General features: G+C 51.6%; 1 protein-coding gene across 9 annotated transcripts in view; it reads left to right on the top strand.

Moving 5' to 3' along the window:
* NFASC (neurofascin) overlaps positions 1-26,177 on the top strand; it is a 66,611-nt gene that overhangs the window by 35,964 nt on the left and 4,470 nt on the right. For 4 of the 9 annotated variants that reach the window (XM_054395744.1, XM_054395748.1, XM_054395750.1 and 1 more), the window contains 4 exons: positions 402-575; positions 3,541-3,555; positions 22,732-22,863; positions 23,795-23,864. In XM_054395744.1, coding sequence (XP_054251719.1) covers positions 402-575; positions 3,541-3,555; positions 22,732-22,863; positions 23,795-23,864 — 391 coding nt within the window. Of the gene's footprint in view, positions 1-401; positions 576-3,540; positions 3,556-9,559; positions 9,574-11,731; positions 11,952-15,669; positions 15,787-18,081; positions 18,238-22,731; positions 22,864-23,794; positions 23,865-26,177 lie in introns of all 9 variants that reach the window. The other 5 variants (XM_054395743.1, XM_054395747.1, XM_054395751.1 and 2 more) reach the window with 3 other exon arrangements.

Genomic DNA, 26,177 nt, shown 5'->3' with positions numbered 1-26,177 from the left:
TGCTCAGCAGTTCTCCAGGCTTGACCACCGAAGGGGAATGAGTTTGAGCTGTGATTTAGCCCAGCCTGAGGAGCTCAGGTGCTCCCTCAAACACAAGCCCCAGGATGTGTAGGAGTGCAGCACGTTCTGCAGAGCTCAGCCTGGCACTTGTGTCCTGCCCTTCGTTGACCACTTTTACAGTCCTGCAGGGACATCCCTGCTAGCAGATCCCCTTGGGATCCATGGGCTCATATGTCCCCAGCCACCCCCAGCGAAGTGGATTTAGGAGCAGCTCTAGCTCTGAGCCCATGTGGCCCCACAGCGACTGCAGGCTGGTCCCGGGGGGCAGGATGATGAGGCAGAGGACACAAATTACTTCTGAAACAAGGCTGAAGCCACCACAACCTGCCTTCCCTCCCCAGTTAATGGATCCAAAACGGGCAGGACTCTGGTAGAGAACCTCTCTCCCAATCAGACAAGGTTCACCCTGCAGAGGACAGATCCCATCTCGCGCTATCGCTTCTTCCTGCGCGCTCGGACCCAGGTGGGAGAAGGAGAAACCATAGTGGAGGAGTCACCAGCACTGCTGAACGAAGGTATGAGAGCAGCTACAGCTCCTGGCTCTGCTCAGGCCTTGGGGGAGCTGATGGGACATGGTGTGGGTGCAGGTGGGAGAATCAGGTGGTTCACAGAGCGACCAGTACCAGACAGGAACTGCTGCTTGGCTGCTACCTGCTGCCTGGAGAGATGGATGGATGGGTGGGTGGATGGATGGATGGATGGATGGATGGATGGATGGATGGATGGATGGATGGAAGGAAGGAGAGATGGATGGATAGATAGAGAAAGAGAGGGATAGATGGATTGAAGGAGAGATTAATAGAGAGAGAGAGGGATGGATGGATGGAAGGAAGGAGAGATGGATGGATAGATAGAGAAAGAGAGGGATAGATGGATTGAAGGAGAGATTAATAGAGAGAGAGAGGGATGGATGGATGGAAGGAAGGAGAGATGGATGGATAGATAGAGAGAGAGGGATAGATGGATTGAAGGAGAGATTAATAGAGAGAGAGAGGGATGGATGGATGGAAGGAGAGATGGATGGATAGATAGAGAGAGAGGGATAGATGGATTGAAGGAGAGATTAATAGATAGAGAGGGATGGATGGATGGATGGATGGAGAGATGGATAGATAGAGAGGGATGGATGGATGGATGGATAGATAGGCAGAGGGATGGATAGATAATAGATGGACAGATAATAGATGGATAATAGATGGATAGAAGGATAGATGGATTGATAATAGATGGATAGAAGGAGAGATGGATAAGGGATAAATGGATGATGGACAGATGGATAGATAGATAAGAAAAACAGATAGATGTATAGATGGATGGATGGATAGGTAATAGAGGGAGGGATGGATGGGTAGATAGAAGGATAGATAGGGAGAGATGGATGGATGGAAGGATGGATGGATAGATGAGAGAGAGGTACAGGCAGATGGATAGATAGATAGGTGGATGGATAGATAATAGAGGAAGGGATGGATGGGTAGATGGAAGGATAGATAGGGATGGATGGATGGATGACTGGCCAGGACTGAATACTTCAGCAGCAAGGCTCCTAAGGTGACTTCTTGTGGTCCAGGGCACCATCTTGCTGACTCTGAAGCAGTCAGTGTCCACATGCCCTGCAGCAGGAGGACATTTGCTCTCCTCTTGCTAAAGGTGAAGCTCTATCTGCCCCTTGCAGGCTGTGTGTGAGCTAAAGAAGGAGCAGCTCTGGGTGATTTTTCACACAGCATCCTCCAGGCACTGACCCCGAGGCAGGGGCTGTGGTGCCACCTCCCTGTCACCCCCTTCCCCAGCTGGCCTGACCCTCCAAAGTAAAGCTCCAACTCCCAGATCCATAATAGGATGAAGTGCCCATTGTGGGACATTCATCAAACTAAGTGAAAGTCCAGGAGCCCAGAGGGAGCTCAGGCAGACAAAAGCTGGCTCTGTCCTTTCCTTAGCATTTGCTAAAAGACTCTGATTTGGTTAGGGCTGGGATTTAATGGGGGGTTTTGTCTCCTTCCCTCCACCTCCCTCCCCCCTCCCCAGCTAATGGCTTTGAGTAGAAAAAGCAATTCCTGCTGATGACCCAGAGGAAATGAAATGCTTCCTGACACCTCTTAGGTGGGCTTCAGCTTTGCTAATTGAAATGAGAGGATGGGAGATGGAGCTGCATATCCAATGGGGACAAAAAAAAAAAAAGCCCCAGTCAAGCTGAGTTAACACCCTGGCAAAGCTGAGAGGGGAAACGTCATTGCTTCACACAGGAGCTGTGCTGGTAGAGCTCAGGGATGGGATTGGGGCTGGTGGTCAAGAGTTTGATGTCCATTTGCTCAGCTGGGTTTGGTCCTATGCATGGCAACTGTTAGCAGAGGGCAGCTAAACACCAACCATGAGCAGCTGCTGTTTGTATGTTGCCTGACTGATGTGTATCAGGCAGGAGCAGGTCCAGCACAGACCAGCAGGACAAGGTAAGGTCGTTGGGGGGTGGAGGATGTCCTAGCAAAGGGACAAGCTGCTGCCACTTAGCAGAAGGACAAAGTGTTGGCTGTTAAGCTGTGAAATTCAAGTAGTTGACAGGCTGAAGGTACAGAAATATGGCAAAGTTTGACCTCAGAACCCCAGCCCCTGAGGTACAGCCTGGCACAGGTGAGTTCTGCTGGTGACAGGCACCATGAGCAGCTCCTGGTGCCCACTTGGATGGGAAGGTACCTGCTGGAAAGCTACAGAAAGGATGAGTTTGGAATCCAAGGCCACAAAAGCAGACTAGGAAAGCTAAAGCCATTAATGCACTCAGAGGTGGATTTCTGCCTGCCAGACACATTCCCTTGAGAAGCTGACACTAAAGACCTCTCTGTGGTGCTGTCTCCTTGGGCTCCAACCCACCCAGGGCAGGATGAGTGCTGTGCTAGGAAAACTAAGGAAAAATTCAGAGCTTCCAAACCAGTCCTTGCTGGGATTAGACACAAGCACCTGCTTAAGCACTTTGTTTAATCAACGTTGCTGGCACCTCTGGAGTGTTGAGCTGGAGATCTCCAGCCCCAAGGGGACATCCCTGTTTGTTGAACTGGGAATCTCCCTCTCCAAGGGGACATCCCTGTTTGTTTATCTGGGAATCTCCACCCCCAAGGGGACAGCCCTGCTTGTTTAACTGGAGATCTCCCTCTCCAAGGGGACATCCCTGTTTGTTTAACTGGAGATCTCCCTCTCCAAGGGGACATCCCTATTTGTTTAACCGGGGATCTCCCTCTCCAGGGGGACCTCCCTGCTCTCTCCAACCCATGCAAGAGGCTCTGATGAACAGGAGGGTGCTGGGCTGTAGCTAAGGCTTTTACTTCCTCTCTCTCTCAAGTCTCTGGTGACTGTGTGCAAGTGGTCCCCAGTCTCTCCTTGGTGTGTTCTGGTTGTTTTATATATTCCTCTGTTGTTGTTTTTCTTTCTCTTCCTTTCTCTTCTATGCTCTCCTCGTCCCCCCCTCTCTCTCCCTGGTGCTGCCCTCTGAAGCCACACCAACCCCAGGTACTGTACCAGCCGCAGGAGGTAACAGGCATGGGGGCAAGGCTCCTCCCAGCTCTGCTCGCTCTAAGCATGCACTCCATTAACCCTTTCAATGGGAACAGCAAGTGCCAGGACTCTAAATTGGGCACAAGAAGCAACATTAGGCAGAAATGAAGCCACTCTCCCCACCCCCAAAGGCAGAAGGAACAAGGGCAGACTCCACAGCAGGGGCTGCAAAGATCAAAAATCTGTCTGAGAAGGGCTTCACAGCCTCCTGGTGACAGAGAGAGCCAGCAGACACCACAGCTCCCACTGACTCTGGCAGCAAAAATCAGACTCAGGTGGCCCCAAGAGGATTTTTTTTTTTTTTAAGCTGGAGCCTGCTCAGAGCCAGTTCAAAATGTAGCCATCATTTATTAGGCTTTTTGGTTTATTTTTGTTTGGGGTTTTGGGGGGTTTTGGTTTGTTTGTTTGGGTTTTTTTTGTCGTTTTTTTTTTTTTTTTTTTTTTTTGCATTTCCTACCACCACAATAGAGAGAGCTTTGGGAGAAAGATTTTTTTTTTTTTTTTTTTCAACCCCAGTTCTCTCCCTTTTTAACCCTCACCACCCTCTGCCCTGCAAAACTCAGGCTATTTCCCAGCCAGCCCTAACTTGGTGGTGCCCATCCTATATACCCTTGCCCTACCCTGTGGTATGTCAGCTGCATTTTGACCCCCAGGAGCCTTTTCTTGCTGCTGCTGGAGCAGCTCTCTGCTTTGGCCATGCAGCTCTGTGCTGCAGCATTTGAGCACCACAATCCCCCCCACACCTCCCACCCCCAGGGCTTTAGGTCAGGAGCATCCTTTGGTTTCTAGGTGCCCATTGAAAGGGTTAAGGACAATGTTTGTGCCCCAGCTGTGCATGTCTGCATGTGAGGCTACTGCTGGCTTTGCCCTCCATTTGCAAACCTCTACAGCAGGGTTGAAGCAGAGAGAAACCTTTTCTTGTGACCAGGGTTGGGGGAGAGGGTGGGGGAGCAGCATCTCTACTTGTTTACAAGGAACCCTCAAATCCCCAGCTCCCCAGAGTCACCCTTGCAAAGTCCAAAGCCTAAGCAGCACTTCTGCTTGCCCAGAGGCCACCCACCTCTCCCCAAAGCTGCAGATGTGACCTTCCCACCCATCCCAACCCCTTCCCCACCTTCAGCCAATATTCCAGCAGCAGGGCCAGCCCCATGAGCAAGCTCTGAAGGGGGCTGGTGCCAGCCCAAAAACTCACCCCAAATAGATTCTGTGATCTATTTTCCACCCTCTGTGGATAAGCTTTTGGTCTGGAGCTGCTGCTCTCATCTGCCCTGTGCCAAGGGCTCTGGAGGAGGCTGTGCTTTGCCTTTGCTGGACACAGCCCAGGGGGTTCTTGGGACTTCCCAAGGAGGAACAGCTTCTTAGGAAAGACTTTTCCCAAGGGATACAAGTGCAGGATCTGCTCTCTGCATCTGTTGATATTTTGTTTGGTGGGTGTTTTTTTGTTTTGTTTTGTTTTGTTTTGTTTTTGCTTTCCTACCTCATAGATGTTTCTCTTCCTTTTCTTTTGTTGCAGTGATGTCTCCCTAGCCAATATTATTTTGCTTTTTAATTTCTTCCCCTTCCTTTCTAAACGGATGCCAATCTTTTTTTCTACTGTATTTTTCTCCTCCTAAAAATGGAAAAAGTGTGTGTGTGTGGGGTAACAGATTGGTCTGCTTTGGCTTGATGGGGGCCTGAAAAATGGATGGAAACCTTTTGGCTCAGAGGATCTCTGTCCTCTGAGTCCAGGTTTTGCTGCTCTACCTCCTGCTTTAGCCACAGGCATCCAGATTTTCTTTGTGGATCAAGATCACCTTCTAAAATACTTTTCCACTGGAGGTGGAATTTGCTGAAGTTTGAAAGCACACTGTGAGCATAGAATGGATTAGGTTGGGAAACACTCTTAAGATCACTGAGTCCAACTACTCTCTAACTCTGCCAAGGCTGGGGTTAAACCATGGCCCTCAGCACCACATCTCTGCCTCTTTGAAACACCTCCAGGGAGCCCTGGAGAGCACCCTGGGCAGCCTGTGCCAGGCTTTGAGAACCCTTTCAGTGGAGAATTTTCTTCTAATATCCAACCTAAGCCTCTCCTGGTGCAACTTGAGGCCATTTCCTCTTGTCCTATCACTTCTTATTAGGGAGAAGAGACCAAACCCCACCTGACTCCAGCCTCTTTTATCCTTCTCTTTATGCTTCCATCATCATTTCAGTCACAATTTCTTACACTGCTGGAAGCCAGATGAATTATTTGCCACTTAAAGGATAACTCTATCAAAACAGAGCCCACTGGTCCCCCACCTCTTGATTTTTACCTTCTGCTAGGAGAAATAGTAAAGATCAAAGTGATGCCAGAGCTGAAAGAAGCCCAAGAGGTGGTAACTGAAGTGGTAGGTTGTTAGGTGTCTCCTAGCATGGGGAGGAAGCTGAGTTGACATCAAAGCAGTGGAAGGTGTAACAAGAGGGAATCATAGAACCACCTCAGTTGGAAAAGGCCTCTAGAATCAGCCAGCCCAACCATCAACCCAGCACCACCATGGCCACTAAACCATGGCCCAAAGTGCTACATCTACACAACTTTTGAACCCCTCCAGGGATGCTGACTCCACAGCCTGCCTGAGCAGCCTGTTCCAGTGCCAGATCCAGTACAGATCCTCCTTGTCTTGGTCTTGAGCTGGCTGCCAGCTCACCTTAGGACATGGGCTGGGTGTAGGAGCAGTTGCAGAATCTGAGCTGTGGGAGTGCTGAGAGCTGTTTCTCCTCCTAACAAGGGCAGGGTCCAAGTGAAACCCTGCTTGACCTTGCTCAGCTGAGAGCTGTTTCTCCTCCTAACAAAGGCAGGGTCCAAGTGAAACCCTGCTTGACCTTGCTCAGCAGATCCATCTGCACTCACTGACCCAGATTCTTGTGGAGTTTTATGGCTGCACAGCCAAAGTTGTCTGGAATGGCAGGAAAAGGCTCTTTGCCATGGGCTGCTGGCACTGAGGCAAAATTAAAAGCTCTTTTGTATTTTTCTGTGGTATTTTTTTTTTCCCAGGGTCAGGTTTTTTCAGGTTTAACCTGACAGATCCAGGGGCAGAGCTGGTTTGTGGTTGGCTGAGAAACTGGAGCAGCTTGCTGAAATCAAAGGGAAGTGCAGGAACTTTCCCTTAGGAAAGGCTTTCCCTTTCCTAAGCCTGGACAAAGGGAGAGGTGGTATGGAAAAGGTGATATGGAAAAGAGAGGGCATTTGAAAAGGGCTCTCATTTGTGCTGTGAGTGATAAAATCAAGCTAGGGCTTATGCTACCTGTGTGTAGGGAAGAAATTCATCAGGGGACAGCCAGAGGATTGGTCTTACTCTTGAAGGAAAAAAAGAAGAAGAAGAAAAAAAGGACTTTTCTCTGCTCCCTTCCTGTCTCTCCATAATTAGGGATGGGAGGAGAAGGATCCCATTGTTCATTTTAGAAAGGGACAGCAGCAGAACCAGAGAACTGCTGACCCCTCCCTTTCAGAGGCTGCTCAATCACTCCTTTCTCTCCTTGACTTTCTTACAGCTCTTAGATTTATATTTTTTCTTTTTTTTTTTTTTTTTTTTTTGGTAAAGATTTTGCCATTTCCTTCAGTTGTTACAAAACCAGAAAAGGAAACAAACAACAACAACAAAAAATGATGATAATAATAATAATAATCAGAAGAACTAACTCTCTGAAGCTGTATTTTGTTAATAATCCCAAGCCAGGAAAAAAAATAATCACTTTTCCCCAAGCCTAATTATTTTGTAGACACACCCAAGGGGCAAAGCTGTTACTACAGCCTTACACCACATTAAAAGCACCTTTAAATAATTCAGGAGCAGCAGGGATGTGTTTTGTTTCCTGCATTTCACCAAAACCCAAACCCCAGCAACCATCCAACAATTCCCTGCATCGCTGCTCTGCTCAGCACAGGACTCCAGCCCCCAGCTTTTAAGAGGCTCCTCTTATTTTCTTTGCTTTCATGATTCTTCCTCTCAGGATTTCTTTCATGCCCTCCTTTGAGCTTCTTGTGGAAGGTTTGGGCTCCTTTCTTGCTGCTCCATTGATGGGCACAGGAGCCAGGCTGCCACAAAGAGCACAGCAGAGCCTGCTGCAAGCATCTTGCTCCCTACTTAAAGCCTATTAATTGCCGCGGCCGCATCCCCTTTCCATTAGCCCTCCCTTATCTCCTCCCCACCCTGCCCCTTTGCTCTCCATTACCTGCAAGGATAATGCATCCTGCAGACGGCAAGAGCAATCTCTGCCTCCCAAAGATGGGGGCTGCTAATGAGCTGAATGCTCATTTAGATGCTTCCTGGAAGAACGGGGCTGGGAGCAACAGCTTGGGAACTGCTGGTGCTGGTTTTCACTCCGGGGTTTCCTGGGTGGACTGAGACCATTTAAAGTCTGATGGAAACAATTAGATTTTTTTTTTAGGGTGCTGGGGCAGCTCCTTCTCTGCTCTGTCTCCTGCTTTCAGAGAGGGGAGGAGAAAGAATTTTTTTTTCTTCCCCATCACACAAATATCAGAGGCTTGGTCCTGTTCCTAAAAAGTGAGGCAACTCTTGTCAGAGCTCTGGAAGCAGGAAAATAAATCCTGCTTGAAACCTTTTTTTAGGGTGCTAGGGAAGTGGCAGCTCCTTCTCTGCCCTCTCTCTTGCTTTCAGAGAGGAGAGGAGGAGGAATTGTTTTCCTCTCCATCATACAAATATCAGAGAGGCTTGGTCCTGTTCCTAAAAATTGAGGCAACTGTTGTCAGAGCTCTGGAAGCAGGAAAATAAATCCAGCTGCTCTCCAGAGCTCAGAAAGGTTCCAGCTGATGAATTATTGCAGCCACGTTTGGAGAGGGATGTGTGTGTGATTTTTAGGTGTTCAAACTGCCAGCCTGGCCCTCCAGCCCCCCACTCATCCTCTTCTTTTTGCTGCCAGGAGCAGGGATCTGTCACTCCTTCATTAGCCCTGACAGGATGGGCAGCAAGCAGGGGACCCCCAGGTCCAGGCTGCTCCCCCAGCCCATGCTGGGGTCCCCTTCTCTTTGAGGTTGCTGGAGTGCTCTGATCTCTGTCAAAGACATCCTCACCTCCTCCCCCTGCCTGAAATCTGCTCTCATTAGGGATGGATTTCAAAGCCTGGAAAATGCCCCTTATCTTCTCTCCCCCAAATCTCCCAGCTGAGCTTTTCTCCTGCATGTATCTCATGTTTAAACACAAATGAGGCTGTAGCTTTGAATCCCAGAACAGCTTAGGGCTAAATCCCCTCCATGGCTGCAGTTCTGCCTTCCCACTGCCTGGTCCCATCCTGCAGCCCATGGATGCTCTTCCCCATCCTCCCCTCTCTGAACCATTGCTTTCCAGAGTCACTTGATTTCATTTTTTAACCAGTTCCTAGTCCTGTCAGGATCTTTTTTTTTTTTTTTTTATCCCCAGTGTCCTCCTCCATGCCAGGATCATTTTTACCCCTGGTGCCAACACTCTCTCCTCAATACCCAGGATTATTTTTATCCCCCTTCTCCTTGATCTCACACAGGGACCTGATTCCACATTCTCCTGATGCAAAGTGATGTCCTGCTCTTGGGGATCACTTCCACTAGAGTGCTGGTGCTGGCTGGGCAAATCCTGCCTGGCATCACTGCCAGCCAGAGCTGAGCTGCAGAGCTCAGAGCTATGCTGAGTTGCTTTGGTCAGTGCAGCATCCAGGAGGGTCCTGGCACTGCAGCTTCCCCCTGTGCCTGCATGCAATACATAGAGCTGATATCCCACAGGAGGGAGAGCCAGGCTTTGACTTATCCCAGCTAATCTCTTCCCATCTAGGGTCTAGAGGAGCATTAATGCTGAATCCCTCCTGCTAAAACCATCAGAGCAGTGCTAGGTGGTGCAGGCAGTGCTCCAAGGTGCTGTGTGGGAGCAGCACCATGCAGAGACACCTAACAGGCCTGGGAGCTGTGGGTTTGCAGGAGGTTTTCCACCAGCTCCTGCCTTTCTGAAAGTGACTTTGTGGCTTGTTAGATCCTACTTTTTTTTCCTTAAAGGGGAGCCAGGGATCCCCAGGGGAGATGCAAGGGCTGCATTAGCTGATAGCAAGTGTCTGTGGAGCTCTTTGCCTGTACTGAGGAGCTGCAGCTTCATCTGGTTAATGGTGACATTAACCTAGTGACACTCATCTCTTAACCTTCCAAACCCCCTCTCTGAATCAGCAGAGATGATATTAATCCTTCTCAGCCCAACAAAAGCTTTTGTCACAGAGCCTGAGGATGCAGCAAAGCCCTTGATCAGGAACTGGGTGAAAGAAAAGCAGAACCACACCCCCCCCCCCAACACCCCAACTGCAGGGACTGGGTCAGGTTGGAGAGGGCTTCACTACCCAACAAACCCTCTGAGGACAAAGCTGTGCTGTTTCCTACCTGGGTTGGGTCACCTTCCTGTCACCAGCATCCCTGCTGCCCCCCCCCCCCCAGCCCCTCACCCTGCCGTGGGGCAGCTATGGGCTGTGTGGGGTGGGTGCTTTCTTTGGCTGGCTGCACTGCTGCATGAGGTTGGCTGTGATGCTGTGCTGGGACTGTGCTGGAGGGGAGGTGCTGCTGCCCAGGCACCCCTTGGGCTGGGGGTTTGGGGGTGTGCTGGTAACTGTGGTTCTCTTACAGCTGTGCTGGGTAGGCAGCTGGCCTGAGTGACCTACTGCTCTTCTCTGCTTTTGGATCTCGGGCAGGGCTGAGGTGTTAGGAGTTGGTCCTCCCTTGGGGATAGACTTAGTGAAAAGCAAACCCCTGGTTTGCTTCTGGGACACCTTTCCAAGTGCTTTCCTCAAGCTCTTCTGGTTTGTGGGTGAGGTTTTACAGAGCTGGCTTCGTTTGCCTGGCAGGGAGGATTTGTAAATCCCTTGATCTAGAGTAGGAGGAAAGCAAACCCAGCTGAGTGCCAGCAGCACAGGGCAAGTCTCCTTTTCCTTAGCTACTTCAAAAGCAGCCTTCCAGCTGCATTTTCTGCTGGCAGGTTTTCAGACCCAAGCCCTCTCCCTTTTGGTGGGGCTCAGGACCCTCTCAGCCGTGCTGTGGGGTGTGTGTGAAGTGCACATTTACCTCTTGGCTCTGGAAGCACAGCACAGGCAAAGGATGGATTGGGGCTGCTTAGAAAACAAATTGCTCAGACTTTCCCCCTGGACAGCCTGGGGTGAGCCAAGCCCTTTCTCCTCATTTAAATGGAAATTGTGAGGGGCAGTGATGGCAAAGGCTCATCCATCACTCACCCACCAGCTAAAATCCATGCTGGTGCTAAAGCTGCTCCATCACCCAGCTGTGGTATTAGGACAGAGACAAAGCAGGAAGGAAACAGCCAAGAGGCTGCAGGCTGAGCTGGCAGCTCAGAAATCAGAGAATCAAAGAATTCTTTTGGTTGGAAGAGACCTTTAAGATCACTGAGTCCAACCAGCAACCCAACCCCACCATGGCCACTAAACCATGGCCCCAGGTGCCATGGCCACACCTTTCTTGAACCCCTCCATGGATGGGGACTCCACCACCTCCCTGGACAGCCTGTGCCACTCCCTGACCACTCTTGGAGAAAAGAAATTTCTGCTAAGATCCAACCTAAACCTGGGGCTGCTGGCCCTGGGACAAAGGGGATGATTCTAAATCCTGTTTCTTATTTCAGGGAGCACTGAGTGCTCTCTGCACAGGGTGGGGATGATGGTTTGAGGACAGCCTACCCTGGGCACCCCTCAAACACCCCTCACTTCCCTCCTGCTGTGCCCTCCCTGTGATTTAACCCCAGGGCTTGGGGGCAGCAGCAGAGCAAAGGCAGAAGAGAAGCAGATCGCTGGGCCCTGGCAAAGGACTCCAGCCCTGGGTGCACGCAGTGGGTGCATGAGAGCAGTGTGCCAGGGGCAGCCCCCTGCTTGCCACCCCTCTTTGCCCCCAGCATTGCTCCCTGCCCCCTGGCTGGGCATGTGGCTGTGCTCACAGGGGGATGGGGCAATTGGCTCCAGCTCGCGTTTCCCGGTGCCGTTCGCTGCCTCCCTCCCTCCTCCCCAATGCCCCTCGTCCCTGTGCCATGCTGCTCAGCTCTCTTGTGTGCCTGTGCCTGGGGGATGGTGAGGGCAACCCCCTCAGGAGCCATCAGTTCATCTAAGAAGCCAGTCTCTCCCTCTCCCAGCTGCAACTGAGCCACCTCCAACTACAGTCGCTCTAACCAGTACTACAACCACCCCAACTACCACCACCGACACAACTACTGACACTACTACTACTACTGCTACTGCCACCACAACTACTCCTACCACCACCACCACCACTCCAGCTGCCACCACTCTGCCTGCCACCACCGTCGCAACCACCACAGCAGCTACCGAGAGGGCTCCAGCAGCCACCACAAAGCAGGAGTTGGGTACTGAGCTTTCCTTTACCTCTAACCCCTCTAACCCTACTGAGACCTTCCCCACACCTCACTCGAGAGAGAGGGCTGAGAATGGGCACAAGCAAAACTGGAGGCAGCCCTGGGAATGGCTTTGGGAGGAGCTGGAGGTGGCACAAGTGGCTCCTGGAAATCTGGGGAGCTCTGTGCCACCCTCCTGGTGTCCAGCCTCAGGGCTAACACAGCCCTCCCCAGGGTGTTGTGATGCTGAGTGAAGCATTGGTGTTTGGGAAAGGAGGTTGGAAGGCCCTAGCAGAAGCTCTCAGAAGTGTTACCTGGTATCTCCTTGCCATGATCAAGAGGTCCTCTTGCTCTTCGAGGAGCTGTCTCTTCACATTCAGCACCTCAGCTGTTAGCTCAGAGACCTGTCAGCACTGATCTCAGTCTCTTGGTTTGTGCTGCTGCTCTTTGCCCACAGGAGAGCTGGGAAGGGCTTTGAGATGCCACACACAGGCTCATGCCAGGCATTTCCCAGGTGAAGACAAACTTGTGGAGCAGGAGGATCAAACTCTTGGCTGGGTGGAGGCACATTCTCCACTGTGTGTTTTTAGGTGATAGGTCCAGAGGGATGCCTCTTGTCCTTCAGATGCTGCTCCAAGGGCACCTGCAGTTAATAAATAGTTATGGAGAGCTGTAGTCAGGTTAGTGATAGATAAACCAAGCTGACTGCAGAAGGAAATGCGAGCTAGAGAGCTCAGCTGCATGGCTGGCCAGAGTGCACCCCAACAGGCCAGGGCAGGAGCTGCAGAAGCTTTCGAGCTCTTCATAAAGACAGAAAGGAAAAAGTAGTGACAATGAAGAATAGCTGCAATAAGGAATACCAAGGGTGACATCCATTCAACTCAAGGAACCGGATCCCATTCAACTCGAGGGACCGGATCCTATTCAACTCAAGGGACTGGATCCTATTCAACTCAAGGGACTGGATCCCATTCAACCCGAGGGACCGGATCCCATTCAACTCGAGGGACCGGATCCTATTCAACTCAAGGGACTGGATCCCATTCAACCCGAGGGACCGGATCCTATTCAACTCAAGGGACTGGATCCCATTCAACCCGAGGGACTGGATCCCATTCACTCCGAGGGACCGGATCCCATTCAACCCGAGGGACCGGATCCCATTCAACCCGAGGGACTGGATCCCATTCACTCGAGGGACCGGATCCTATTCAACTCAAGGGACCGGATCCCATTCAACCCGAGGGACTGGATCCCTCCAACTCGAGGGACTGGGTCCATTCAACCCGAGGGACAGGATCCCATTCACCCCGAGGGACTGGATCCCATTCAACTCAAGGGACTGAATCCCATTCAACCCAAGGGACTGGATCCCATTCAACTCGAGGGACTGGGTCCCATTCAACTCAAGGGACTGGATCCCATTCAACCCAAGGGACTGGATCCCACTCAACTCAGGGGACTGGATCCCATTCAACTCAAGGGACTGGATCCATTCAACCCAAGGGACTGGATCCCATTCAACTCGAGGGACTGGATCCCATTCAACTCGAGGGACTGGATCCCATTCAACTCGAGGGACTGGATCCATTCAACCCAAGGGACCGGATCCCATTCAATCCAAGGGATTGGATCCATTCAACCCAAGGGACCGGATCCCATTTAACTTGAGGGACCGGATCCCGTTCACCCCAAGGGACCAGATCCCTTCAACCCAAGGGATTTGATTAAAGCTGTTCAGATCCCTTCTTTCCTATTTCTGGCAGCAGACCAGCTCAAGATGGTTACAAACCCCACCAAAAAGAGGTGCTGGGGGGGGGAACCTGCCTCCCCCTGCTGCTCTGCACTAAGCCAGATATGCCAATCCCCAGCACTGTTCCTGCTCTGCACTGGTGAAAGGTGCAGACCTGAGCTGAGAGACAGGAATCTGTGTCCCTGCCAGGGGCAGGCAGCACACACACAGCCCACCCCAGCCCAGCCCAACCAGAGAAGCTTTATGCTTTGCAGATTCATAGAATGAGTTGGGTTGGAAGGGACCTTGAAGATCATCCAGTCCATGGGGAGCACCCAGAGAGCTGCACACCCAGGAAAGCAGCTCCAAAGGTGCTGCAGAAAGCAGGGGAGCAGCTCCAGCCCTGAGCACAAGGTCTTAGAGGTGCAGCAAGGGTTGCTAGAAGTGACTAGGTGGGTAAAGGTTGCTAATTGACAAGAGGCAAGGAAGGGGTGAGGTGGGTGGTGCTGCAGAGCAGGGAGAGCAGAAGAGGAGCCACAAGAGGAGCTCTGCATGTCCCCAAGCACCCTGGGGACATGGGGGAAGAGGCTGAGCCCTAATGCAGGCAGACAGGGCAATGGCTTGGCAGCACAGCTTGTGTTTGTAGCAGGGATTTTAGGTCATGTCCCCAAGCCCACAGTTTCAGGTCCTTCCAGCTCCCTAAGTCACCCAAAGGATCGCAGTTGTTCATCTGTATTGTGTCGACCCAAAACCTTAGCTACACCCTGAAGTAAATCACCAGCAGCATAAGAAGGAACCTGAGGAGTCACTTCTCTATGTCACTTAGCACACACTGGAGTAGAGGATTAGCTCTGCTCCACTAGAAGTGAAGTTGTTCTGCTCTCCAAAGCCACGTCGAGAACCCTTAACTTCAAAATCAGACTCGAGTGACTTCATTGCCCCACTGGCTGTCTCCAGACCCAGCAGTGGGAAGGTTTTCTCTCCCTGTCTTCCCTTCTCAGTTGTGCCACTGAGTCCATGTGCACTCATGCACATGTCTCCTGTGCTGCTTTGGGCACTGGGTTAGTCAGGAGATTTCCCTGCAGCCTGAAATCCTCAGGGATTTGCCACAGAAGTCTTCAGACTCCAAAGTAAGCTGAGTGCAGTTGGACCTGAACAGCAATACTCAGGGAGCTTCTGCTCCCAGGTTTAGAATCATAGAATCATACAATCCAACCATCAACCCAACACCACCATGGCCACTAAACCATGGCCCTAAGTGCCATGGCCACACATTTTTTGAATGCTTCCAGGGATGGGGACTCCACCACCTCCCTGGGCAGCCTGTTCCAATTCCTGACCACTCTTGCAGCAAAGAAATTTTTCCTAATCTCCAACCTAAACCATCCCTGATACAACTTGAGGCCATTTCCTCTTGTCCTATCACTTCATATTAGGGAGAAGAGACTGACCCACACCATACTGCAACCTCTTTTCAGGTAGTTGTAGAGGACCATGGAATGGCTCAGGTTGGAAGGGACCTCGGAGATCATCTGCTCCAACCTCCCTGTTATGGGTAGGGACATCTCTCAACTAGACTCAGCTGCTTGACCTCATCCAACCTGGTCTTGAACACCCCCAGGGAAGAGGCAGCCACTGCCTGCCTGGGCAGCCTGTGCCAGAGTCTCACCACCCTCCTGCTGAAGAACTTATTCCTCAGCTCCACTCTAACCCTGCTCTGCCTCAGCTTCAAACCATTCCCCCTTGTCCTATTGCTAGACACAAGGTCAGCCTTCAGCCTCCTCTTCTCCACACATGGACTTCCCCCAAAACTTTGAAAGCAAGGATCTTGAAAAGGAAGAAGTTCATCCTTAGCCACTTTAGCTTAAGATCAAACCATTAACTTCATTTTTTTTACCCCCTTCCCTCCTCCTCCCCCCCCAACACCAGATGCTAGTTGAGGTCTCATTGGTGTATAATCCAAAAAAATACTAACTCCTCTTCTAACCTGTCCACCAGCCACCAATGGATCATCCATATGGGACATAAGAGCTATGGCTAATAGTAACTGGGCAAACATCACCTGGAGCCACAATTACTCGGCAGGAACTGACTTTGTGGTTAAGTATATCACCAGTAAGCATCAGATCGCGTGGGGACTCTACAGGGTGGTGATGCCATTAGAGATCCTGCCAGCTCCCATGGTCGCAACCTCTTAGCCTTTAATCACTCCTCTGTGTGGCATGATGCTCTGTGGCCAGAAGGAGGATGGGAGAGGAGGGGGAAAAGCAGGTTGTGGGCATGACTGTGTGGAGCTGATGCTGGTGATTTCACGAGCGGGTCCCACCCGTTGCTCCGGGAGGTGTCGATGAGCCAGGCTGGGAACTGCTCCTCGAGCTGGGCTGTGTGGAAAAAGCCTTAAGTATAATGTATGTGTGAAAGGGGGGAGGGGAGGGAAGGCAGGAAAGGGAAACCAAATGAAATTACAGAAACTGCAGAGCAGTTTTAAACACCTTGGAAGGTGGCTCCTTGAACCTGGAGTTGGCAGAATCCTCTATGACCCCAAACCTGTCGTATCGGATATCCTTGTCTCTTAAAGCTGGAAGGCTCAGAGGGGAAACTCAAAACCAGTATCTCTGAGTTTAGGATGTGCTTAGGAAGAGCTTTACATGTTGGTTGGGGTTTTTTTTGGTGTTGTGGTTTTCTATTTTTTTATAGCTAGGCAGTGAGGGCTACTGCTTCTCTCTGACTTTATTTCCCAGCCCCTTTCAGCCTTCCGGGCTGCTAGTCTTCAGCTGGCCTTTAAAAGCAAACCAGCTAGGCACAGTCTCTGCCAGCAAAGTCTTCAGCTGGCATTTAAAACAAACCAGCTAGGCACAAATTCTGCCAGCACATCACTGCTGGTGGTTTAAGACATCACTGAAGAGATGACCTTGAGCTCTCCTTGATACAATCTCTAGTGCAGAGCCAGTGCCTGGTCTCGCTCTGCAGCCTGCAGGGTTGGGCTCTGCTCAGCCTTCCCCTTCTTAACTGCTTCCCATAATTCAGGATAATGAAGCAGCTTTCCAGGCACCCCAGCTCCCAAAACGCTCACTGCCAGCCCTGGGTTTTTCCCATCAGTGGGAAGCACAAGGCTCAAGTGCTATGTCTGTGCTTAGCATGGGGCTGCATCAGCAGCACCTTGGGATCCTCTTATCACCAGCACCTTGGGATTCCCTTATCAGCAATACCCTGGGATCTCCTTATTAGTAACACCTTGGGATCCCCTTATCAGCAATACCCTGGGATCTCCTTATTAGTAACACCTTGGGATCCCCTTATCAGCAATACCCTGGGATCTCCTTATTAGTAACACCTTGGGATCCCCATTATCAGGATCTAGCTGAGAGGGAGGAAATCTCCAGATTTCAACCCTTCCCCAACAATCCATGGCCCTCCTCCCTTCCTGGAGGTGATTGAAGCAAGCAGCACACTTTTGGCCTCCAAACCACTTTTCTCCTCCCCCACAGCACTGCTGAGCTGGGAGGTGCACACCCCCAGAGCCACAAATCAAAGCCCCCACTGGAACCTTTCTTACAACTCAATGATTTAATGCTCAGCATTAAGCTCATCAGTAAATGATTCCCAGCACAGTGCAAAGAACAGGTCAGCCTTGGGAGCAAGCAGCCCAGGAGCTGCTCTCCTTGAGTAGGCTGAACTCCTCTCATCCCCCCAAGAAAACAGCTGCTGGCTGGGGCAAGCAGCCTCCCAGCCCCCTCAATGCAACATCCTGCACCTTCAGAGGCTCTTTAGCCCACCAGCAAAACTGGTGCTCGGGTACCAGAAGCACAAGAATTGTCTCCTGAAGCACCTTCATCCAGCTGAGTGGCACCAGGCAAAGTTCAGACCTCTTATGGTAAATACCCAACTGCTCAGACCTGAGGCTGGGCAGATAAAGAACCTTTCCATTAGGTCTGAAGAGCTATGAGCATTTTTCCTAGCATGGCAAGCAGGGAGGCAGCAAAGCCCTCCCTGTGTTCCTGCATCACTGATTTTCACAGAACTGTAGGAAAAGACCTTTCAGACCATCAGGCCCAACCCTTTTCTTCTGTTCTCAGTGAGCAACCACCACTGAATCATAGAACAGTTTGGGCTGGGGAAGCTCTCTAAGATCATCAACTCCAACCATCAACCTACCAGTGTGGCCACCAAACCACATCCCCGAGTGCCCTGCCCACGCATTTCTTGAACCCCTCCAGGGATGGTGACTCCACCACCTCGCCGGGTAACCACTTGCAATGCCTGACCTCTCTTCCCATAACCACAAAGCCACTCCCAGCTGTGGTCTCTCTGCTCAGTGCCTAGGGCCTGCAGAAGGCAGGGTGGCAGCAGGGTAAGCGGTGGGAGCGCCCTGGCCCGGGCTGGGTTTGATGTGCGGTTTCTGTTTCTCAGGTAACAAGACAGAGAGATCAATCCCCGTTAAAGCTCAGACCCCTTCCTCTGTGCAGCTGGCGGATCTGACGCCGGGGATGATGTACAAGCTGTGGGTGTTCCCCATATGGTCTAGCCCCAGCGAGCACTCGTACATCACCTTTACCACCAGCTCAGGTGAGACGGCTCCAGCCCCGCCGGGGGCTGCCCTTCCCCAGCATGTCACATCCATCACCACCGACGGCCTCTGGGTGGTGGCGGGGAGGTGGCTTGGCCGTGACTGCATGGATCGATCCTCATCCTACCCCTCCCACGCCTCCTGGCAGCTCCCTTCTGCCATCCCCTCTGCCTCGCCAGGAGGCTGCTCCACCTTGTAGGAGGGGATGGAGAAGCCTTGGAAGGGAAGGTGGAGAACCTGCTGGTGGTGTCCTGTGGCTCTGCCGTGGTGTGTTCGCCCTCCCGCAGGCGTGGTGCTGCTCGTGGGCAGGGTGGTTGCTCTGGCTCCTGGTGATGCCAGTGGGGCAAGAGGGGAGGTACTGCTGATGGGATGCAGGTGAGGGGCAGGAATGTGATGGGGACTGTGGTGCTTGGTCAGAGTCATGTGTGGCATAGAATCATAGACAGGCCTGAGCTGATTTTTCAGCCCAGGCTCCCTTCAGAACAGCTCCAGCTGCAATAGTGCATCCCCAGTTTGATTCCTGGACTCTCTCCTGACTCAGGAATCCCCACAGCTTCCCTCTACCCTACAACCTGGCTCTCTGGGTAACTATTCCCCACCTGGACCCGTCTCCTCTTGCCTGCTTTTTGTTCACTTTGGGATCTGGAGGGAGGAGGGGGGCAGGGAATCATTAGAAAGAGGAGAGGGGGTGGGAAAAGCACAAAATCCTTGTCTGATGGATGCTGGCAGTCTGGGCAGATCTATTTTCTGTAACTGAGGGATTCCTCCTGATATTATCATTGAGACTAAAGGATGGGACCACTTCTGTCCCTGTGGCAGAGGCCAGCTGGGGACCTGAGCCCTGTCACTGTGGGATGCAGAGAGCTATCACCATCCCTGGCTGGATACTGCTGACACAAGCCTCTGGCCCCTGCTGACAATCATCTGCTACCAACAATGCTTTGGACAAAAGAAAAATCACAGCTCAGGGAGGTTGGTTTGGATCTTTTTGTTGCTGTTTTGCAAGGTTTCTTCAGCTTGATGGTGGATAAATCCCGGCAGGGTACTGCCCTCTGACTTTGCTTCCAATTAACTGACAGCTCAGTAACCCAACAGAGCTCCTTCCAGTAATGACAATTTAAAACTACAAATAACAGCTCCAGAGAAGGAGAGGGCTTCTGAATTTCACAACAACAACAACTGCCCAGCCTTTAGGAGCACAGGGAGAAGGAGCAGGCAAGGCTGGAGCCAGGGAGACTTTGCAGACCCAGAAGTCTGCTTTAAATGGATCTGTGGGTGGAACATGGGCAACTCTGCTCCTGCCAGGCCACCTCTGACCACAGGGAACCAATTCTTTTCCCTGCCACAAGGTTGTAATTAATTTTAAAAAGCCACTTGCAGCTGCATTTCAGCTCAGTACCTGCTCAGTGCCCCAGCTGCTTGCCATGATTTCCCTGCATTAAAGCAAATCAAAACATCCTCTCTGACAGCCACAGACTTCAGCCTTCTCCTTCTCAAGGATGCAATGACAGCCACCAGAGTGCTGCCACCCTAATTTTGTCATCATGGGTTGCTTTTTTTTGGGGAGGGGAGTGTGGGGGGGAAGGATTACAGCTCTACCTCAGCAGTGCCACCCTCCCCCTGCAAGATCTCCTGGTCCCTTGGTGCTCAAAAGTCCTCCCTCTCTCCCTCCCTCCCTCTACCACTCAGCTCAAGCCTGCAGTGGGCATCGACCTCCCTTTCAGGCTGCTCTGGTGGTTTGTACTTTGAAGATTCCCCCTCAGGACTGATTCCTGCAGGATCTCCAGTCTATCACCCCTGATAACACAGAGCCACCTCTCAGGCTGCTCTGGCATTTTGTATTTAGAAGACCTTCCCCCCCTTAGGGCTGATTTCTGGAGGACCTCCACTCTACTACACTGCTAATGTGGTGAGCACCAATCCACCCCTCAGCCTGCTCTGGCATTTTGTACTTTCAAGACCCCTTAGCACTGATTTCAGGCTGCTCTGGCATTTCATACTTTGAAGACCCCCTTAGGACTCATTGCTGGGGGATCTCACCCCCTCACCACTGCCAGTATGGTGGGCACCAACCCACCTCTCAGGCTGCTGTGGTACTTCATGCTTTCAAGACCCCCTAGACATCCCTTAACACTAATTTCAGGCTGCTCTGGCATTCTATATTTTGAAGACCCCCTTAGGACTCATTTCCACCCCATCACCACTGCCAGTATGGTGGGCACCAATCCTCCTCTGAGGCTGCTCTGGCATTCTGTACATTGAAGACCCCCTTCCCCCTCCCCATTATCACTGATTTCTGCAGCTAACACAATCTTTTTCCATTTCAAAGCTTTCCAGTAAAGCTTGCTCCCCCTTTCCTCCCCAAGCACTCAGCTAATTGAGTTCTCAGCTCCACTCTGGTTTAATCTCATCCTCCCCATTATAAAAAGTCCATCTTGCAGGACTCCAGAGCTCAGGTTGTACTGAAGGTAAATATTAAATGTGGCAGCATTAGAGGGGAAAAGCCTCAAAAGGGACCCAAGGCACCACCAGGAAACTGCTTCCAGTTTCCTCAGTGCTGTTCAGGCTCAGAGCATTCAAGGTCCCACAGAAGCTGTTCAGCAAATTCTGCTTTTTCTTGTCCTCCTCTTTCATCTGAACTTCCTTCTGGTGGTTTGGTTGCAATTACCTACTGGCAACATGGCTTAAGGCTTCATCCTACAGCAAGCACCTCACAGGATGATAAGGGTTGGAAGGGACCTCTGGAGATCATCCAGTCCAAGCCCCCTGCTCCAGCAGGGCACCCACAGCAGCTTGCCCAGGAGCACAATGGCCAAGGGGTGTTGGAAGCTCTGCAGAGAAGGAGACTCCACAACCTCTCTGGGCAGCCTGCTCCAGGGCTCTACCACCCTTAAAGAAGTTCCTCCTCATGTTCAGATGGAACTTCCTATGTTCAATCTTGTGCCTGTTATCCCTTCTCCTGTCCCTGGGCACCACTGGACAAAGCCTGGCCCCATCCTCCTGCCACCTACCCTTGAAGTATTGATCAACATTGATCACATCCTCCCTCAGTCTTCTCTAGGCTAAGAAGCCTCAAGTCCCTCAGCCTTTCCTCATCACAAAGATGTTCCAGGCCCCTCAGCATCTCTTCTCTTCCATGCTGATGGACAAAATAGATGCTTAGAGCCCCAGGATGGTGTAGGTTAGGAAAAGGCACAGCCTGAAACTACCACATTTACTAATTCAACCTATTTTTAACCTTTTTTGTCCCTCTTCCAAGAGCCTCTCATTCTGATGCAGTTAGAGAGGGTCAGCTTTTAGGCTTCCTTTGTAAGGACCATCTTGGGGTTTGCCTCCTGGGCACCACAAGAAGATGCTCACAGTGCTGTCCTGCCCATGTCAGGCAAATCCCTGCTCAATCCCAGGCAGCTCACATCTGCCAGGCTCCTGCCAGGAGCCACCTCTGTGTTTGCACTGCAGGCTGGTTAAATTTAGCCTCCCTCCCAACCCCTGCCTTGCTGAAGGTTATTTTCTCCTCTGGCTCTGCCTTGCTGAGTACCAAGAGCCTGTCAATGGGAGCCAGAAAATGGCAGCTTGGTGCTATTTATAGGACATGGATTTGTCTTGTCTGACCGTGGAGGGGAGCAGCAAACAAGGAGTTAGAGGACATGAGGGAGGACACATGGACACTAGGAGCTGTTTGAGGAACAGGACACCTCCTTGCTCAGTATTAATCATAGCCTTGTGTGGGTGCTGGAATGAAGAGCTTGCCCTAGGAGAAAAGACTTTCCAGTGCCATCAGAGCTCCTCTCAGATACCTAGGACCCAGCTGGCATCCCTCAAAGAGTTGTTCCCAACCCTGTGTCCCCCCCTTGTGGATTGGCCAAGTCTTGGTGGGCTTCCACAAGTCCCTTCTCTCAACCCTGGAGACTCCTGTGGCCACCCAAAGGCATCAGAACCCCCTGGGTGGTGGTGGCAGCAGAGCTGCTGCTCATCATCTCTGCAGCTTGGACAAGGTTATCCCACAGGATTCAGGTTTCTCCCAGCTCAGTGAGCCCATGAGTTGCTCCCCAGTCTCACTGGGAGACTGGACCACAGGGACTGGAGCCACTTGGGCAGAGTTCTTTGGGACCTTGTCGCTTCCAGGGCAGTTCAGGAAAGATAAATCTGTTCCCCAGCTTCTTTTGCCATTATTTGCAGCTCACCCTTCTTCCTGGTCTGTGTGAGGTTTTACTTTACCTTTTGACCCTTTGCTGTTTGTAGCTCCTGTTTAAAAGGTGGAGTTGACCTCCCAACCACAAGAGGAAAGAAAAAAAAGCCACAGAACCCTGGGCTAGGCTCTGGGATAACTTGGGCAACCCCCACACACCAACACAGCACTAAAAATGGTCTCCAAGCTGGTGGACTGTGCCTTAATTCATCTCTTTCCCTCTTTGCCTGTGGTCTGTCTCTTACAGGATGTTTTTGGTGTTTGTTTTTGTTTTTTTTTTTTTCTTCTCCCATTTTCCTCCCAGCTTACACCAAGAACCAGGTGGACATTGCCACTCAGGGCTGGTTCATTGGGCTGATGTGTGCCATTGCTCTCCTGGTCCTCATCCTGCTGATTGTTTGCTTCATTAAGAGGAGCAGAGGTGGGAAATACCCAGGTAAGGGCAACTGGGGGTGCTGGGGCTTCAAAACAGCTCCAGGCTGCCAGGGGCTGATCACATTTTGTTGTTCCCAGAGAGGTGCTTGAGATTCCAAAGGTTCCTCCCTTCCTCCCTTCCCCCCTTCCCCCCTTCCCCCCTTCCCTCCTTCCTCCCTTCCCTCCTTCCTCCCTTCCCTCCTTCCTCCCTTCCCTCCTTCCTCCCTTCCCTCCTTCCTCCCTTCCCTGTTTGGGAACATATTTATTAGTGGGAGGCTTTTCAGTTTAATTAAAGGTCAGGTGAGGGCTCTGTGCTCTGCAGGCTGTGGAGCTGGACAGTCCTGCTAGGCATGACCCAACCTCTACTGTGCAAATTTACTTCTCCTTATCTAGAAAAGGCTCTTTTCAGGCAAAAATCTCATTAGTTTTTTTTTTTTTTAATTTTTTTATTTTTTATTTTTTATTTTTGCAAAGCAAAGATAAGACTGAAAAAAAAAAAAAAATTCTTTCCAACAAGTGTGCTGAGACACTGGAACAGGTTGCCCAGGGAGGTTATGGACGTACCCTCCCCAAGGCCAAGCTGGATGAGGCCTTGAGCAACCTGGGCTGGTGGGAGGTGTCCCTGCCCATGGCAGGGGGGGTTGGAACTGGATGATCTTTGAGGTTCCTTCCAACCCAACCCATTCAATGAATCGATGAAGATTCCTCACTCACTGCATCCTCTCTCACTGGCTGGACTGCCTGTGCCCTCCAAACACCTTTGGTGCTCTTTTGTGAGCCCTTTCGAGCCCTTTGGAGCCTTTGTAAGGCCTCCAGGGTGGATATTTCCTACCAAGCCAAAGGGAAGCTCCACTTGCCCCTGCAGGGATGTCACAAAGCCTCCACCCCAGCTGCTCTGGTGAAGCTTCTCTCTTCAGTGTAACGCGGAGCGTTGGGGCTGTGCTTGTTTGCAGTGCGAGACAATAAAGATGAGCATCTAAACCCCGAGGACAAGAACGTAGAAGATGGCTCCTTCGACTACAGGTAGCTTCCACTGGCATGTCTGCCCACCCAAGCCACCACAGCTCCCCATCAATCAGCCCCACTCCCCCCATCACAGCCCCCTCCCTGCTACCCCTTCCCATGCATCTGCAGCGCTGCGGCGCTACACAGCCACCGAAATTCCTCCCACCTTCCTCCTCCTGCCTCCTTCCCTCTGTAAGTTCCTCCACCAAAGGAAACATTTCCTGCCTAAAAGCCTGGGAGGATGCTGCTGAGGTGTCCTCCTTTCCCTGGAGGATCAGCCCAGGGTTAGGGACTGGCCTCAGCTCTCACCAGGTGCAGATCAACCTTAGACTACTTGAAGCAGCCTCTTCCAGGTACCTCCCCCTGTAGCTCAGCCTCTCTCCCAGCTGGAAGAGAGATCCAGGGGAGGTGTGCCCAAAGCCATGTTTGGATCAGCCCCAAGAGCATGCAGACCTACTGCTGGAGGGGTCTGCCTGCGCTCCAGGCAAGCTTTTCTGTTAGGAAAAGGCTTTTCATAAGGAGAAAGTCCTTCCTGTGCAGGTATCAGAGCCCTGGAGCAAGCTGCCCAGAGAGGTTGTGGAGTCTCCTTCTCTGGAGAGCTTCCGAACCCCACCCTGGTCATGGTGATCCTGGGCAAGCTGCTGTGGGTGCCCTTTTGGAGCAGGGGGGTTGGACTGGGTGATCTTCAGAGGTCCCTTCCTAGCTCCACCATGCTGGGATTCTGTGAGGTCCCCAGGTAAACCCTACCAAACACCCTCCCAGGGCTGCAGCAGAGCCTAGCAGTTGCCAGGTACTGCTTAAAACCACTTGGATTTGCCCTCACCTCCCTTCACACCCCCTTTGGAGAGCAGCTGCCCCCATTTTCCCTGCAGGATTAGTCCCAGGCTATTTCAGGAAGGGACAAGCAGTGTCCCCAACCTGCTCACGTGCGAGGCAGCAGCCACAGCTCTGCTGCTGCCAGCAGTTGCCCTGAGGAGCAGGAGCTGGTGTCAGCTCACATTGGATTGCCCACACTTGACAGGTGCCAAGGATAAATTGCAGCACACCCAAGCTCACCCTCTGAGCACCTACATTCTTTAAAAGAAGTCAAATCCACCTTTCCAGCTGAGCTGGATCCAAAGCCCAATCCAGCTAGCAGGAATTTTTGATCCCGACTTCAAAAACCAGAGGTTAATTAAACCCCAGCTCGTTGCCATTACACCCAGCAGCAGACAGGCAGGTAACAAAGATGAGGAGAGTTTAGTTCTGATTCAGTAACAAGACACACACAGTTCCACCACGGACTTCAGGGGGAGCAAAATGAATGGATCTGCCAGCACACAGCAGATAAATGGAAGCAGAACAACTCCAGGCCTTGGAGACCATCCTGTTGATGTGGTTAGCAGAGTGGCAACTCCAGTTCAGGAGCAGCTCTTCCTCCAAAAGCTTGGTGTAAACCCAAAGCTCCTCAGCCTCCTGGCAGCATGATACAGCACACAAACAAACACAGCCCAGCAGGAGCCAGGAGAAGCAGCACACTGGGGGAAGAGGTCACCACTCTCTGCTGCCCACAACAACACCTTCCTCCCCTCCCTGCAAGGTCTGACTCTCACTTCTAGGGGTGGGAAGCCAAATCAGGGCCATCACAGGAAGCCCACACACAGATTGCAGGCTGGGGATGTTCCCTTCAGGCTCCTGGCCTGGGACACAGAACAGCAGAGAAAAATGGAGCTCAGCAAGGTCCTGTTGCAGGCTTTGGATCAAACACCTCTGTGCCCAGGTGTGATTGCCCAAGTGCAGCCAGGGCTCCTTGTGCAGACATGAGCCATAGCTGCAGTCTGCACATCTCATGTCCATGCTTTGACCAAGTCCCTGTAATGCTCCGGGTCATGACAGGAATCCTCCTAGTTCCCAGATCTGTGTCACATCACCCAGGAGCTGCCCACACACAACCCTACAGGCTTGGGTCCAAGGTCCCCACAGCCAAGCTTCTGGCAGTACTCACTGATTTCAAAGATCTGCTTCTCAAGAGCCCCTTGAGGTGGCTGCAGTCAAGACCTCCTCAAGATCCCCATCACTCCTAAGGCAATCACATTGCCAGGGACCCCTTGCCTTGCACAGAAGGAAGACCAAGCTCTTGGCATGGCTGCCAGCATTGTGCCAGTCAGCAATGCTGCCCTTATTGCCCAGGCACCATCCAAGGGGCTTTGCCTTCCAGGCAATGGGCAGGAATGGGGCAAATCCTTCATCCCACTACACAGCAGCTTCTGCTTAGCTGAAGCTCAACCTTTTCTTGACATCCCCCATTCCCAAAACCCATTTGAAGCTAAAAGCAGAGCTCAGTAGAAGGCC

The sequence above is a fragment of the Indicator indicator genome, chromosome 35 (genome assembly GCF_027791375.1).
Source record: "Indicator indicator isolate 239-I01 chromosome 35, UM_Iind_1.1, whole genome shotgun sequence".
NCBI lineage: Eukaryota > Metazoa > Chordata > Aves > Piciformes > Indicatoridae > Indicator > Indicator indicator.
Note: the sequence above shows the minus strand (reverse complement) of the source record. Positions and strands in the feature narration are given on the sequence as shown.